At 46.9% G+C, this 15,137-nt stretch overlaps 6 protein-coding genes across 6 annotated transcripts; 3 read left to right on the top strand and 3 right to left on the bottom strand.

Moving 5' to 3' along the window:
- Positions 1-2,753: 2,753 nt before the first annotated feature.
- On the top strand, positions 2,754-3,625 carry tma22 (putative RNA binding protein Tma22; the record flags this gene model as incomplete). Its single annotated transcript, XM_001275005.1, has 4 exons — positions 2,754-2,817; positions 2,887-2,906; positions 3,056-3,143; positions 3,213-3,625. 4 exons carry the CDS (start codon positions 2,754-2,756, stop codon positions 3,623-3,625), a joined length of 585 nt encoding a protein of 194 aa, XP_001275006.1.
- Positions 3,626-3,779: 154 nt separating this feature from the next.
- ACLA_042970 (uncharacterized protein) lies at positions 3,780-5,206 on the bottom strand (the record flags this gene model as incomplete). Its single annotated transcript, XM_001275004.1, has 2 exons — positions 3,780-4,515; positions 4,572-5,206. The coding sequence occupies 2 exons, from the start codon at positions 5,204-5,206 to the stop codon at positions 3,780-3,782; spliced, it is 1,371 nt and encodes a 456-aa protein (XP_001275005.1).
- Positions 5,207-5,927: 721 nt separating this feature from the next.
- On the bottom strand, positions 5,928-6,440 carry ACLA_042960 (CGR1 family protein; the record flags this gene model as incomplete). Its single annotated transcript, XM_001275003.1, has 3 exons — positions 5,928-6,068; positions 6,127-6,272; positions 6,386-6,440. The coding sequence occupies 3 exons, from the start codon at positions 6,438-6,440 to the stop codon at positions 5,928-5,930; spliced, it is 342 nt and encodes a 113-aa protein (XP_001275004.1).
- A 735-nt stretch (positions 6,441-7,175) lies between these two features.
- On the top strand, positions 7,176-8,205 carry amcA (putative mitochondrial ornithine carrier protein AmcA/Ort1; the record flags this gene model as incomplete). Its single annotated transcript, XM_001275002.1, has 2 exons — positions 7,176-7,286; positions 7,342-8,205. The coding sequence occupies 2 exons, from the start codon at positions 7,176-7,178 to the stop codon at positions 8,203-8,205; spliced, it is 975 nt and encodes a 324-aa protein (XP_001275003.1).
- Positions 8,206-8,867: 662 nt separating this feature from the next.
- On the top strand, positions 8,868-9,653 carry ACLA_042940 (cytidine deaminase; the record flags this gene model as incomplete). Its single annotated transcript, XM_001275001.1, has 4 exons — positions 8,868-8,946; positions 9,058-9,191; positions 9,307-9,392; positions 9,527-9,653. The coding sequence occupies 4 exons, from the start codon at positions 8,868-8,870 to the stop codon at positions 9,651-9,653; spliced, it is 426 nt and encodes a 141-aa protein (XP_001275002.1).
- Positions 9,654-10,070: 417 nt separating this feature from the next.
- Positions 10,071-14,586, bottom strand: ACLA_042930 (vacuolar protein sorting/targeting protein 10; the record flags this gene model as incomplete). Its single annotated transcript, XM_001275000.1, has 2 exons — positions 10,071-10,713; positions 10,769-14,586. 2 exons carry the CDS (start codon positions 14,584-14,586, stop codon positions 10,071-10,073), a joined length of 4,461 nt encoding a protein of 1,486 aa, XP_001275001.1.
- Positions 14,587-15,137: the final 551 nt, after the last annotated feature.

The following is a 15,137-nucleotide window of genomic DNA, read 5'->3' as shown; positions in this document are numbered from 1 at the left end:
CCTACCTAGGTCGGCATCAATAACGGAAACAGAAAACAAGGAAGAAACCATGACAGGAGATACAAACCTACAGTTCTTTGACGGTCCAATCACTAGCCAACTACCTTACCTGTGTTAGCTACCCACAGTTTTTTATCTGCTCTTTACACATTATCTGCCTTGGGTATCAACTTTCTACTGAATTATATAGTTCTTGTCAGTGTAGTCACCCATGGTGAAAGATGATAGAAACCTCCTCTTGTGGCACAAGGTGGAGGCGCAGTATCGGTTATTCGGTTGGGTAATTTTCCACCTTGCCTCTTGCCCGCCATTAGCTAGATCGCTAAGTGCCTACATAGTAGGTACACAGTACTTGGCTGCAGTATTAGGCTCCTTACCTTTCCTATCTAAGTATGGAGCTGTTTGAATTTAGTAAGGGAATTGGTTCGATTGCTGTTGATGTGAGTGGGACAGGCGGTTATTTTCATTATCATCATCAGTCATCATATCATGAACAGCTAGTACAGAAGTCAGAAGTACTGAGTGAGGACTGAGAAGTACAGACTACAGAGTAGATACTTAGAGACGGCACCTTAAAATTTATCTCGTAAGTAACAATAAACCACCCCCCCCCCCACCTCCCCTAGCTAGACCCATAGGCCATAGCCCATAGCTCTGACCTCTGGTTCCAGACCCCCGCGCCTCCAAGTCGAAGACTCCAGAGTCCAGACTCCAGACAACTGCAGAACACCTAGCCACGAATATTCTCGGGTTACTAATTTACTGTACTAGCACCAATCTACCCATCCTTCATCTAAGGTAATATAATACGATCGAGTTCTGTGGAATATCACTTGGCTAGTCGAGACAGTCTAGCCGACTTTCTAATTTCTATACTAGAAAGAAACCACAAGTCATTCTTGCTGGCTAGTCTCGTGGTGTAGGGAGAATTTATAGGCACATTATCAATGATATGTCGTTTGGTATTTTAGTTTGCAGTACTCGGATGATTCCATGACTGCACTAGAGAACGATCCCCCAATGCTGCATACGATTTCCTGATCCTTGCAACTCTCATACTTGTTTCTCGACCTTTCAAAAACTCCCATTGTTCCGATGGATGCTCAGGGCTCGAGAGTCTGCCCTCCATTGATCGATCCTGGGAGCTAGGAAGGCTTTCTTGGACCTCCAGGTATCAAAGTGATGCCGATAACGAAATCGATCGGCGAGACTAGGACTACCGACCCACTGGCTCCTCCGGGAAACCCAAGTCAGTTGGTTGTCAACTAGTTACAGACAACAGTGCTGTCGGGGATATACGGGTTATCATGCAATAGAGTCATTGCGTTGCATTAGTCGTCCTTCCGAGTCAGTCTATGTAAGTATATGAAGTATATGGTCCAGAGTACAGTGCTCAGTATGTTTCCTTATTCTTCATACTGATGTTCGTTTATCGAAAAGAACAATATACGCTTAAGAGATCTCGGCAGAGTCGATTATCCTGAATGACTGGTCGCTTGGCAAACTCGCAGGCTACCATTGCTCCAGATAACTGAACAATAGTATTTAAGGAAGAAAGATTGATCCTGTGTTTCATTAGACATGGGACTCACTAGTCACTACAGAGTAGAGACATGGCCGATACAACAGGGTCAGCGCCACTAGCCTTAGGATCTGTGCACTCTCGGTTTAGTGCTACAGACTTGCATTTGCACCGTTCTTGGCTTGCAGACCTACACGATCAGAAAAGTCCCTCTAGGCCTGTTGCTGTCATGCTCTACTTATCTAAAGGACAGTCATACCAATCATCAGTGAGCCACTATCATTGTACCCCATCCAGATGGACTACGTAGTAGAGGTAGAAAGCCGATAAAGTCTTGCTAGGTAGTCTCTTGTTGGTCCAAATCAAGACGAGGTTGATTCCTATCCCAGCAAAGACAGGATAATGGTGATCCTCTGGTTTATACAAGACTTTATCTGTCCACCTTCTCCACCACTTCTGCTGAGGTTTATCCGTGGGAAAAGGTTCAAAACGAGGGACATAGTAGAGTATCAAGGAATGGGTGTTGTTGTGAAAGACTGGCATTAGATCTCGGCCCAGTCATCGATCCCCAAGCTTGCTCTTTGCTGCAGAGTTGAACGCTCCCACTAATGTGCATTGAGTTTGAGTAGGAGCTCTGAATGTATAGTTTGATATACGCTCAAATAGCATCTCTCAAGCTCTTCAAGGACATTGACCAAGGTCGCCTAGAAGCCTAGATCGATTGATGCTGAACGGGATAGGCAGGTGCCTGAATAACGATGGCGTTCTCCCACCGACTCTATTATTTCGTTCCAGCAATTCATAGAGGACAAATGTGCTTGATAAATGTAATTTCAGGGAGAAATCCATGAGCACTTCCTAAACTTTCGTACCTATCAGTCCGTAGTGATAATCTTACTAAGTCGCGCCGTGATTGTTCCCAAACGGCGTCAGAGAGACTCCTACGTGTCATCCCCAATCAAGATGAATTGATCCAACCGGTAGGTTCAGTCTCAGCGGTCAGCACTTCCAAAACATGATGATTCAACTAACTTCAAAGGGAGGGATTCGTCCCTGAAAGCACTATCGATCACATGACTATGGTACAAGCTCAGATCTAGCCATAACTGGCTAGGCTTGATGGCCCCGCGCTCTATCGATATCACACTCAGTTGTTTTGGAGTTCAAAGACAATCAGTTCCCTTCAGATCACAGTCAATCGCTTTAAATTGGACCGAAAGTCATATTCAACATGGGAGAAATCGCGCAACCCGCTTTTTTTGAGTCGAAACTAAAGCAAATTGTATATTGTGGTGGTAAGACCTAGACCTCTGCGATGATTGGAAGACTTGTGCCGCCATGATACTGATTCTCATTTCTCATAGTTTGTACATTGCCTCCAGAGGTACGGACCTTAGCTCCATGCTCCACCACGAGGAAACCATCCTCCTCCCCAAATTTCGTCTTTTTCCTGGTAGCAAAATCAGCTTAGTAGGACAAGGGGCGAAGACCAAATTCTGGCGCGTGGCCATGTTGACTCCCAAGCCATTCTAGTATTGCGAATTCGGCGGTACCGCAAAGAAATGCGAAGAATGGTTGAAGGATAATCACGAGGAAACGTATCAGCGGCTATACTCCGAAGGTATGTGCAGCTGATGCTACATGGCTATACTAAAGCAGTAAAGGTTGACTCAAAGAACTCTCGATGTAGAAGCTCTCAGTTCCAACCTCTCCACGCTCTCAGTGTCAGTTCGCGAACGTGCAGCTAAAGACGCCGCCAAGAAGGAAGCAAAAGCTGCACTGGCAGAAGCGCGTGATGCAGAACGGAAGGCGGCTGCTAAGGTCCAAATCAAGCGTGTCGAGCGCAACAAACGAAAGCATGTCACAGTAATAACAGGCTTGGAAGTACATGGACTGGAGAACAAGAAAGTGGCCAAGGAACTCGGGAAGAAATTCGCCACCGGTTCCTCGGTGACAAAATCACCCGCAGGAGTCGAAGAGATTACAGTACAAGGTGATGTGAGTGAGGATGTTCAAGAATGGCTCCTGGAGGTGTACGGGAAGGAGCTTCCAGAGTCAAATATTGAGCTTGTTGAGGACAAGAAGAAGAAAAGCAGTAGCTGATGCAAGAAGGCCTCCGGTGAGCTCTGTTTGGCAATGTTCCAATGCAATAATTGGTGCACACTAGGTATCATGATAAAATGCAAAATGAAACGAATTCTGCAAGAAGCAACGAATGAGGATTTTTTCTCTAACTGCCGAATTGGACAATCCCTTGTTAGAGCTCATCGAGTCTCTTCAAAGGATCTAGGCCAGTACGTTCCGTTATTGCGCCAAGGTCGTCAAAGGACGGGATATCTGCCACGCTGGCAGTCTGGCAGCTTGCATGAGACACACTGCCCAACTGGTCTTCAGGCGATATCTCTTCTCTGTCTGGCTTATCGAGCTTGGTGATCGGGCGCTCATTGCCTAGCTGTCCTGGGGAAGGGTCTGCGGAGCAATGATCAGTCGCTGCGACTGGTAACGAACCATGCAGGCCAGGAGCGTTCGATGTAAAATGGTGCTGGCTGATAAAGACGATCAAGAAAATCAGTAGACTAGCTGTAACTACCGCCCAAAAGATACGAAGTCGACGGGCTACTCGTGTCTGCCACTCCGCTTCCCTTTTCTCCCAACGATCAATTTCGTCGCGAATGGCCTCAAGTTTCTTCCCGAGTGCCTCGGCTTTCGATTTCCCTGAGCTCATACGCTCCTCTAACCTTTCAATTTTCTGCACCTGTGGCTGGAAACTGTTTAACTCTCGCATCTGCTTCCGAATGTCCTGGTCTAGGCTGGACGTTTCTCGCTCAAAGTCGTTGCATATCGCTGAGACGGATTCAGAAAGTTCTTGAAAAAGAGCAATTGTAGACGTAAGACTAGCCATCTTCTCCAGTAGGTTGTAATATGTATAATCCAAGATGCGAGTAACATCTGTCGCGAAGTTGCCAATTCCCAACAGAGCGGTCCGTAGTTGCCTGCCAATTCGCCAAGTCAGTCATTTCGCGTTATGATAGCCAAAATAAGACCTTACCCTTCTCCTTGTTTCCTCCTCGACCTCATCTGTTTCAGATCTTCCGCAGAGCGTGGCTCATGTTGCTTTGGTAGGACGAGTTTCTGGCTGGGATCCAATGCATCAAACAGGCCATCTTTTCTACTTGCAGTCTCTAAGCCTATCGTAGAATCTGATCCCCAGTGCGATCTTATTGTTTCCCGTGGCTTTGGGTGGAGTAAACCATCATCCCCGGCATGGTCTCGTTCCTGAGTCCCTGACCGTGCCGACAATGAGTTCTTTGCGGCAGATGACGTGGCGATACTGCTCATCTTTTGAGGAATGCGATTGATGCGAGATTTGCTGGGCCTATGTGTATGCTGAAGTTTTAATCTACTGGCATCCAGATAGTATTCAATAGTAGGGACATGAAGCGGACGTTCCTTTCGCTCTGCAACAGACGCAGTATGCAATTGATGTACATGATCAAATTTGTTTTTCTGGCGTTCGGCGATATTATCGCTAGTCACAGCGACCGCAAATGGCTGGTTAGAAACGACTGTTTGGCGTGGAAAGTAGGGAGCTCCATAGCTCATTACAGTTTCGGATCCATGGTTAGGAGCACCATTCGACGGTGTGGTAGATGATGACTGGGAGGGAGCTCTCAAAGACTCCATTTATCCGAATGTGAGAGGCGCCGAACTGCGCAATAGATAGATCTTTTTTTTATCTGGAAAAGCGAGCAGTTACATGCAATAGCGATAATAGAGAATCTCCCACAGCCTTGTTGATGATGGTTTTGTTGTTAGTTAATATATTCCGTAGAGCTAGATGAAATGAACATGCATTATGTTGTGCTCTATCGAGACGCTAAACTGAAAATGGGATGTCTTCGCCAAGACTGGATGGCAATCAATCTCTATTATTATCTAGTAAACTAGTCTACAGAGTACTCCATAGTATCTATGTACTACGTTCTATGCCTACCTAACTGCTAGATACTAATAGTACGGAGCAATCTCGGGGTGCTCCACTTTCCTGAGATTCTAGTGCTATCTTTTGATGCAAGCAGAATACTACTGCTGGAGGACCAACCCAGGAAAAAGAGACCATCATGCCATAACTTTTACCTGGGTGTCACGGCCGATGTAATATATCCCTAATATCCAAGCTGTCACATCCATGACCGGGAAATCAGAGCAATATGTGCACAGTCTTGGAAGGGTGTACTATAGAATGTACCCATAAGGGGTCCTGCTTCTTTGATGATAAGGTCAAGAACTGAAGAAAGAAAATGTCAGGTGGTATCAGGTACACATATCAAACAACAAAAAGTAGGGTAGACTATCAAGAAGGGTAATATATGCATAAGAGTGGAAATGAGAGACTTGTCCACCTTCATGAGTGGAGAAGCTTGTTACGCTTTTCCCTCCGTTTGAGCCGTTCGACTCTCTTGCGGTGCATCTTCTCTGCCATTTTTTCATAGCGTTCTTTTTCTTCCTTGGCAGCTCTTCGATCTTTGATCTTTTGTATTTGAGCCTAACAAGCATTGTTAGCAGTGTCAAAATGCATGTCATATCTCGCATCTTTGGTATACCTTGCGTTCAGCCTCCCTTTCCTCCCTCATTTCCCGTTCGTGTTCCTTCACTGCCTCCTGGAGCTTGCGCGCCTCGAGTCTTTTCTCATAACTCGTCAAACCCGACGTAGGGCGGAATGGTTTTTTGGAGTCGTGCCAATTTTTACCTAGATTGAGCAGGTGACAAGATTAGCAAAGAGAATCAAATTGAAAGATAATAAGTGCCGAGAAGCTCGGACGAAATTATAGAAGTAGGAGGGAGGGAGGAAGTAGGAAATACCATTTTTCCTCATGCCATTGCTGGATGCGACGGACGATGTTGTAATCGTCGACATGATCACGCAAACAGAAAGTAAGAAAGCAGTAATATCAGATGGATCCTCAGTTAGCAAGTTGTAAGAGAGATACTAGTATCCTTATATGCTGGTACTTGGTGCTGGGGTGGTGGTGGTAACTGCAGAGACATTCTTGCCCTCGCAAAGAATCTCTATTCAATTTTACAACTCGTTAGTCGTCAATTATTACTAATGACAATCTTTTTTTTTTCCCTTTTTTCATTTTTCATTTCTTTTTTTTGGGAGGGGGAAAAGTTATCTTAGACCGATCAGATAACCGGATCTCGGCTGAGGTACTGATCCGATCCCGCCCTGCCTCTTAGGCGTCCGAAATGCAAAAGAAATGCCTCACGTAGCTCCCTCATACAGCCCCTCCTCCGTCGAAAACCATTGCGAATAAGACACCACTAAAGGAAAGTATCCACTGTGAACACCCAATTTCCATGTGCCTTGGCCTTTTGGGCCTTGTTCACTTGCAAGAAATGCACACTTAGCAACTTTGTCACGCTTCGATCGGGCAAAGCAGGGCAGACAATCCAACTTCCCACCGCCACCTCATCTTCCTCGTCTTCCACCTACTTCTCGGTCTACGTCTTGGGATTAACTTCATAAGATGTTTCGACGATAATCACTTTAACGAACCCTTTTTTTCCCCTTTTCTTCGTATACTACCTTACAACCTCTTCTCTCTTTCTCGGACAAATCAGAGCTCGACGGCTCGTTCCTCCAACCTCTATGGCGGCTGCAGAACATGTGCTCGCAATCAATAATGAGAACTCGATGGAGCTCCCTATTCTTCCGCCAAATCAGGGCTCTGAGGCTTTGAAAGACATCATATTTGGATCTGTGAGAACTTATTCTTCCCATCTCGAAACGGATTGTCGCTTACATGGTCTCTCAGGCGGCTGGAATGGCTGGCAAGGTCATGGAATATCCCTTTGACACAGTAAAAGTGCGACTTCAGGCACAGCCAGATCATCTCCCACTTCAGTACAAGGGGCCTTTGGATTGTTTCCGCCAGTCGTTTGAGGCGGATGGCCTTCGAGGACTCTACCGGGGCATCAGTGCCCCAATGGCGGGTGCTGCCGTCGAGAACAGCTGCCTTTTCTTCAGCTACCGTATAATTCAAGATGTACTGAGGGCTACTTATTATCAATCTGGAGAGCCGTTACCATTTTCGGCTCTCCTTTTCAGTGGTGCTGCCTCCGGTTCAATTACCTCGCTTGCACTCACCCCGATTGAGCTCATCAAGTGCAAGATGCAAGTGCCCTCCGAAACTTCTGGCATAAAGGCACCTGGGCCACTCAGTCTCATTGTTACCGTGTTTCGCCAAGACGGTATCTCCGGATTTTGGAGGGGTCAGATGGGAACGCTGATCCGTGAGACTGGCGGAGGAGCAGCTTGGTTCGGGGGCTATGAAGGCGTATCAGCTCTGTTTCGAACATACTATCCATCACCATTGTCTTGCGAGTCAGACTCCCTTCCAATCCATCAACAAATGATTGCAGGAGCCGCGGCAGGCATCAGCTACAATTTCCTCTTCTATCCTGCCGATACCGTCAAATCGCGAATGCAAACGGAGGACATAAATCACGCCGCTGTTCGAGGCGAAAGGCAAACTTTTTGGGGTGTCGGTAAAGCTTTGTGGAATCAACAAGGATTCAAGGCATTGTATCGTGGTTGTGGAATCACTTGTGCTCGAGCTGCCCCCAGCTCTGCTTTCATCTTCACTGTCTATGAAGGTTTGCGGAGCTATTTTTCATGATCTTTTTATCTTCTTTCTCAGCATTCCTTCCTACCCTTTTCTTCCTTTGTTTTCTTATTTGCCACCTTTGAATGCCCTTTCGTACCTTTTCTTTCCCTCTTATGATACCTTGCAGCTCATGTCTAGATTTGGTTTTCCCTTTCTATATCGACTTCTATTCCAGTTCAAATACCAATCCAATCTGGTATTGGGTGTTTTTTTTTTCTCCTTTTTTTTGACTTTTTTCTACATACAAAATATAGATTTCTTTCTTTTGCATGCCAGGCCTTAGTTTGCATGGTCCTCTTCCTCCCGGAGCTTCGACTACTGTCATCGCCTCGCGTTAGGCTGTACATACAAATCTTGATTCCAGACAGAATATCCACTCATATCGAAAGTTTGACTATCTAAGAAATCGGGACTAATACTCCTGCTGGATATCATCTTAGCTGGAGACAAGACTAGGTTGTCCTCTCGTCGCCTTTCCTGGTCATCTACCAATTCATCTGCAGAACAGCGGGGTTACTACCAGTACTAGGCCGACTAAACACCGCATGTTTCTTCAATCCTCCCCCCCCACTCCATACACCTTTGCTCTCTTCTCTTCCCAAGTTGTATCATCTATTCACACTACTTCACTCCAATTACTGGAAGATTTAGGTATCGATAAGCATCCTCTACCCATGGCATTTAACGACCTTACGGCGCAAGAGCTGGAAATTCTCTCGTCCAAGGCCATTGCGGCCAAGGCCTCTGCTTATTGTAAGTGGTTTTCTGGCTCTCTTGTTCTTGGCTCGCTGCACAAGATCAACATCATGAATATGTTCCACGTAGTCTCTGAGTATAGGCGGGATATTCTCTGATATCGTGCAGGTCCATATTCGAAGTTTCGTGTTGGAGCATGTGTCCTCACCAAGACGGGTGAGTTCATCATGGGTGCCAATGTCGAGAATGTGTCGTATCCTGTTGGGATATGTGCTGAAAGAGTGGCATTTGGTACCGCCGTAGTAAGTTCTTGGGTTGCGTTCCAGAGGTTTTCGATTAAGTTCCTCATTCTAATTCTCTACGTTGACGATACGATTCGAATTCCAACGGCCATGAGCAATGCTAATACCGGTACAGGCTGGTGGATATCAAGAGTTCAAGGCGGTCGCCGTGGCCACTGATATCACTCCTGGCGCATCCCCTTGTGGTATGTGCAGACAATTGTATGTTCTTCCCCGCCCAGCTTCGTATCCAGCACGTACTCTGTCCTACCCATCTGGCCACCGACATCCGGATGCCTTCCAGCTTTCACATGAGCCGGTTCCGACCCTGTTCAGCTAAAGGGAAAACTATGCAGCATGCGTGAATTCACGTCTCCATCATTCCCAGTTTTCATGTATGACGGGCAAGGGAATTATGTTGTGAGAACAATGGGTGAGGCAAGTAGTCCTTCTGACACTCCGTCTCGTTTGATTCAAGGTTGATGTCAAGGTTTGAGCTAACACTATTCCCTCAGCTTCTTCCTGATTCATTTGGACCAGATGATTTACCCCAGTGAGTCAACAAGGCTCTACGAGCCCGATATGAGAATCAGAATATATTGGGCGCTTTACCTGAGCTTGCTGCGTCACATCTTCTGACACAAGCGGCAATGTGGTATTCTACGTTCGATTCAGTAGCTTTCAATGTGTAATCTTGGCCAATCTCCAATGACAAGTTTCCTTGCCAGTGCTTGCCAAAAGAAGCTATTCTAAAAGAGAATGGTCGGCACATGCTACTCGTACACCTACGCACAGGACGAAATGAAAGGACCAAAGGCGACACAGTCGTAGCATAGGGAATAAAAATTCCAGGTTTGACCTGAGTCGTTTGTAGAAATATAACATAGAGGGTCGGCAGAGCTATAGCTCCTCCTCCTCGCCCTCTGCTTCACCATCTTCAACTCCTAGAAGCTCATCCTCATCATCAACAACACTGGTGTAGTCACCCCTACGGGCAGCAAACGATCCCCGTGACGCATAGGGTCTCGAGTAGGCTCTATCACGCCTTGTGCGAATGAAGCTGCTAGAGCTGCGCCAGAGACTTATCGCAAGAAGTGGCAATGCTTTCAACACCGCTACAACGCCTGCAATAATTGCAATGGGCACAGCGACCAGTGGAGAGTCTCGGGAGAGAATGGCCTCGCGCCCGCCAATGTCTTCTCCAAGGCGAATCTGGCCGAATTTGCCATCCCACCTAGTATAAACGTAATATCCGGCTGCAGAAGCCATAGCGATGGGGGTCACTATTGCGAAGAACAGGCCAATACCACTGATGCTATGCTTCTTTTTGTACTCCTTCTCTTTGCCAGGACAGGGTTTGAATACGACAGGAGGCTCCCATCCTCCCATGCATGTCGTTTGAGGAATACGCCGATATCCAAGTAGCAGCTCTGGATATTCAATTTTATCGGGATCCTCCTTGCATACGATCGACGCATCCGGTTTTGGGAGACCGGGAACGAGTGCACAGCTACCGTCACTTTGAGGCTCATAGTTATAATCACTGTAGTCCAGGTGTCAGAAAAGCAATAGGAGATTGGCTGAGTAATTATACACACCATTCGTAGTCAGCCCTTGTGCAAGTGCAATTTTTCCCAATGCTGTGGACATGGGGCTCGCGCCAATTGTTCCAGCAATTCGCGGCCAATTTCTTGCGATGATACTGCTCTATATGGCCAAATAGGCAATTATCTTCCTGGAGTGGATGCTTAGGCTCCCAAAGATAATAGTCATCGCTGTCCTGTCCATCCTCAACCAGTTTGCAGGATGCTTCCCGCAGACTACTGAAGTCAACATTGACCGTAGCGAGTTGGTTAGAATCCTGTTCCTTTCCCCAAAGCAGGAAATTCTTGGAGGTATCGGACGGAAGTGTCGAAAGCCTATGAATTAGCATATCCACGTCGGAGAATTTGAAGTTTTCCCAACTATCACCTTCGTCTAGGCTATAGTGAAGGATCTTGGTGGGCCGGGATTCAGGTACAATTACGATCACTGATCCAGAATCACCATATTCCCAAATGTATCGCCCTTTCTTGATGGGCTTCCAGGTAATACCGCCATCTCGGGTCATAAACGTGTCCGCTTCTTCCTTACTAGTAAGATGGTCGCCAACATTACCGACGCCCATCATGAGGCCGATTGCAGAACCAGACGAGAAGGTGTCACGTGAATCCCAGCGCTCTGTGTAGCCATGAAGATGGAGCGAGCACTTATCACTAGCCTTTCCGTCTTTATTTGAGCAGCCGAAGTCCTTACCCTCAGCATCCTTTGCGGGAGGAGGGAGTAGCATCCACTGGCCGCCGTCGTTATGAGTAATCTTCGTTTTCACCTTTTTCGCTGCTGCACCCTTCTTCAAGACAGTGTCCACATTGCTGATGACGTTGGCGACTGCTACACCTTCCAAGCCTTGCATCTTCTCATAATCAACAAAGCCTCGGTCGTCCCTGCTCGCTGCATTGAGACTGACAGTATATAACGTCCCATTGCTGTTGCTCTTGATTATCGAGCCATACTCGGCGCCCTTCAACACACCCATCGTTAGGTGCAGAAAGACAGCATGGGTCGAGCTGTCCAGAACAGTAAAGGCCGTTTTGACAGGTACATCGACATTCGGGGGAAATTTGGCTTCCGCGAATGTTTTGCCATCGACGCTGACACTTGCAATGAGGGAGTTGGCGTTGTTTGGGTCGTGCGATGCTACAATTATATATTCCGACATTGTAGCGTACCTGGCTTCATTGTCAAAATGAACATGGCTGTCGGCGAAAAAGCTATCGCTAGACAGCAGTTGTTTGTGGTTGTTTTTGTTCTCATTCGCGTATTGTTCACAGAATATAAGATTTTCACTGTCCGGTCTATTCTTCCGGCTTTCAAATTCACACTTTCCAACATAGCGGAGGAGTAGGTCCCAATCCTTCCCTCGATTCTTGGTGATATAAGCATCTGAATGGCAATCACCATGTCCGCAATCAACTGCTCCAGTCCAGATAAGCCAGTCCTTATATTGAGGGTGAAATGAGAAGACTGGCATGTCGTCTCGAGTAGGAGGAATGGGAACTTTAAAGCTTTTGAAAGTATAGGCCCGGTCGACAGTCCAAAAAGCCTCCTGGCCTCCAGTGAGGAGGAATGCACCGTCACTGTAGTAAGGATGGGGGATGATCGCGACTATTTGAACTCCTTTCAGAGGCTGTTCCCACTTTTTTCCATGATCGTGCGAAACCCAAAATTCTCGCTCGCGGGTAAGCATTAAGACGGTCTCGTCGTTTCCGCTGCTACTTGCTTGACGCTCAAGATAGAAGTACTGTCCGCTGAATTGTTTGGAGTTATCGAAAACCTGCTTGTGGGACATATGTGTCTCGGGTGACCCGTTTGTATCCTCGCAGGTTCGCTCGATGTCTTTATCCAGGTTTTCGCCGCCCTCTCGTATACAATTGTTACCTGGAATAAGTCTCCAACCTGAAGGTCCATAAAATTTGTCAGTCTTTTCACGACACTTGCCAGCTGGAGGCACCAGTGGAGCTGCAGGTAGACAACTCTTGCCATCCTCACTGCGCACGAAATTATAGTCGCACTCATAATCTTCGGCTGTACACTTGCAAGGCTCGAAGATTGGCTGTGGGTCTTTGAATTCCTCGTCCATAAAGCAATCCGCGTTAGCTTTTCTGCGGTTGAAAAACTGCTTGTGGCCCATCAAGCAATCAGGTTCGCCATCTTCGTTCAATCTAGCAGGCCATTTTTCAAAGTCATCCTTTTCGCACTTCCTTCCATGGAGACTACCAAAGTCGATTGAATAGACGAAAAACCCGTCTCCTGTACTCTCCTTTGAACCAACAAGGACAAATTTCATGCTCGTCGAATCAGGCGTCGTCGTGAGCATTTTAGGAAAGATTTCGTGCTGAAGCTTAGCAGTATGCCATTCCTTGCCATGATCAGTTGAATACTTGATCTCCCCAATCTTCCCTTTATCGCTGACCGCCATTATGATGGCGCCCTGGTCGCCAAACTCATACTTGAAGGGACCGTCAAGAGCATGACGCCAAGTCACACCAGCATCATCTGAGACATAAAGGTCACATTCCGAGTATTCCTTCAGATGATCACCTTTGTTTCCAACACCCATCACCACGCCTGGCGCCGGACTGGAGAAAACACGACCAGTGTTGGCATAGGTAGTGACTGAATGGAGATGCAAGTGCTTGTCACCGACCGTAAGGGGTTGAAAAGTCCTCCCATCATCGAAACTAACCTCGCTCACGATTTTCTTCCGGTGATCCGACTCGAGTTTCTTCCAATTGCTCACTGTATTGACCAACACAATACCCTGGATATCTGCTATCTTCTCAAAATCCACATGCCCAAACCGGTCACGGTTCGTGTGTTCAACGTTACGCGTGAAATAAGTACCGTTAGAATTGGATGTGAATAGTACACCAGTCATGCTTGATTGATCAGTCAGAACATCAACCTGCATGCTATAATTTGTGCTTTCCAGCACAGTATATGCATCTTGTTCTACCCGATGACCACCAAAATCGGCTCGGTGCCAGACTTTGGTGTCAAGAGTCACATATAGGGCCATCTCATCAGTTCCTTGGGATTTAACCGCGGCCACTAAGAACTTCTTTACTGCAGCAGTTGTCTGGACTCCGGAAACAGGCCGCCCTTGGTGCAAGTTCATTTCTGCGCCATCGGCCTCGTTACTAAAGAAATCATCCGAGTATACCAGACGGTTCGCATACGGTGCAGGTACTTTCAATCCCGAGACCACACAGAGAACTCGATTCCGAATCTGATCTTCGAGATTAAGGCCCTCGGCGAATTGTGGATGACCAACGGCCCACGCACATCCACCAGCACTGACTCGGAGAGGCGAGACAGTCTTGAAATCGTCCGTGGTATAGTATGATTTGACGATACAGAACGTTCCAATGCACTCATCGGTCTGAAAAATAACTTTCCCAGAGTCCCAACCGTGGAACACAAGAGGTTCATGTTGAATGGCTGGAGATTGGTGAATCGTAAAAGCATTCCACGTCTTAGCCCGATCGGTTGTGATCCAGTGCCGTCCCTTAGAGCCCAAGGCATACGCTTTATCTTTGTCAGAAGGATGCTGCAAGACAGAAACCACATGCTGCTTCATCTTGCCATCCATGTCATCAACCCGTTCCCAGCCCTTGCCTCCATCGAATGAACGGAAGAGATTGCGCTGAGTCGTAAGCATGAGAATTGTGTCAGAATCCTCGAAATAAGACATGAAAAACGGTTCATGGTCGAATGGAGTCGAGTTGATTTGTGGCTCGGCCTTCTCTGTGGCACAGGGTTGAGAAAAGAGGGCCAGTGCCAGGAGGCCTATAAGCAGTAGCCATCGCGAAATCATGGCAATGAATCATCAGATGACCAACGATGGCAAATTGGCAAGAGCTTCAACCAGGGCGACAATAGCAACAACAACAACAACACTCCAGCCCACAGGCGAGCTGTTCGCGATAAGATCGACGGTGATCGGGATAGGACAGGGCACTGTGATAATAAGTGACATGAAGTTGCTCCGAAAGAGCTAGAAGTCTGAGTCTAGAAAGTGAGTAGGTAACATTGAGTCAATTTTAGCAATGCTGTTCAGGATCTCACATCCATGCTGATTGATGCCGTGAAGCTCGTCAGAATAGCTCCATAGTCACGTGACTGGTGGTTATCTGGGGGGATATGGTTGGACATGAAGGTCAGCGATGCCGACCTACAACGTTCATACATAAATGTTAGGAAAATAACAGCTACCGATAGAATTCTTAAGCTTCACTACTGGACTATCTTGGAAACTAGCAGCACGGTTCAAGGCCTATAAAGCCTTGCTTGTGTTATGACAAAGCCTACCTTATCTATCCTGTAGTATGATGACGTGATAGCATCATACCCATGTGCCTTTGAGAG

Source organism: Aspergillus clavatus, genomic scaffold (genome assembly GCF_000002715.2).
Source record: "Aspergillus clavatus NRRL 1 1099423829792 genomic scaffold, whole genome shotgun sequence".
Classification (NCBI taxonomy): domain Eukaryota; kingdom Fungi; phylum Ascomycota; class Eurotiomycetes; order Eurotiales; family Aspergillaceae; genus Aspergillus; species Aspergillus clavatus.
This window is presented reverse-complemented; position numbering and strand designations above follow the sequence as displayed.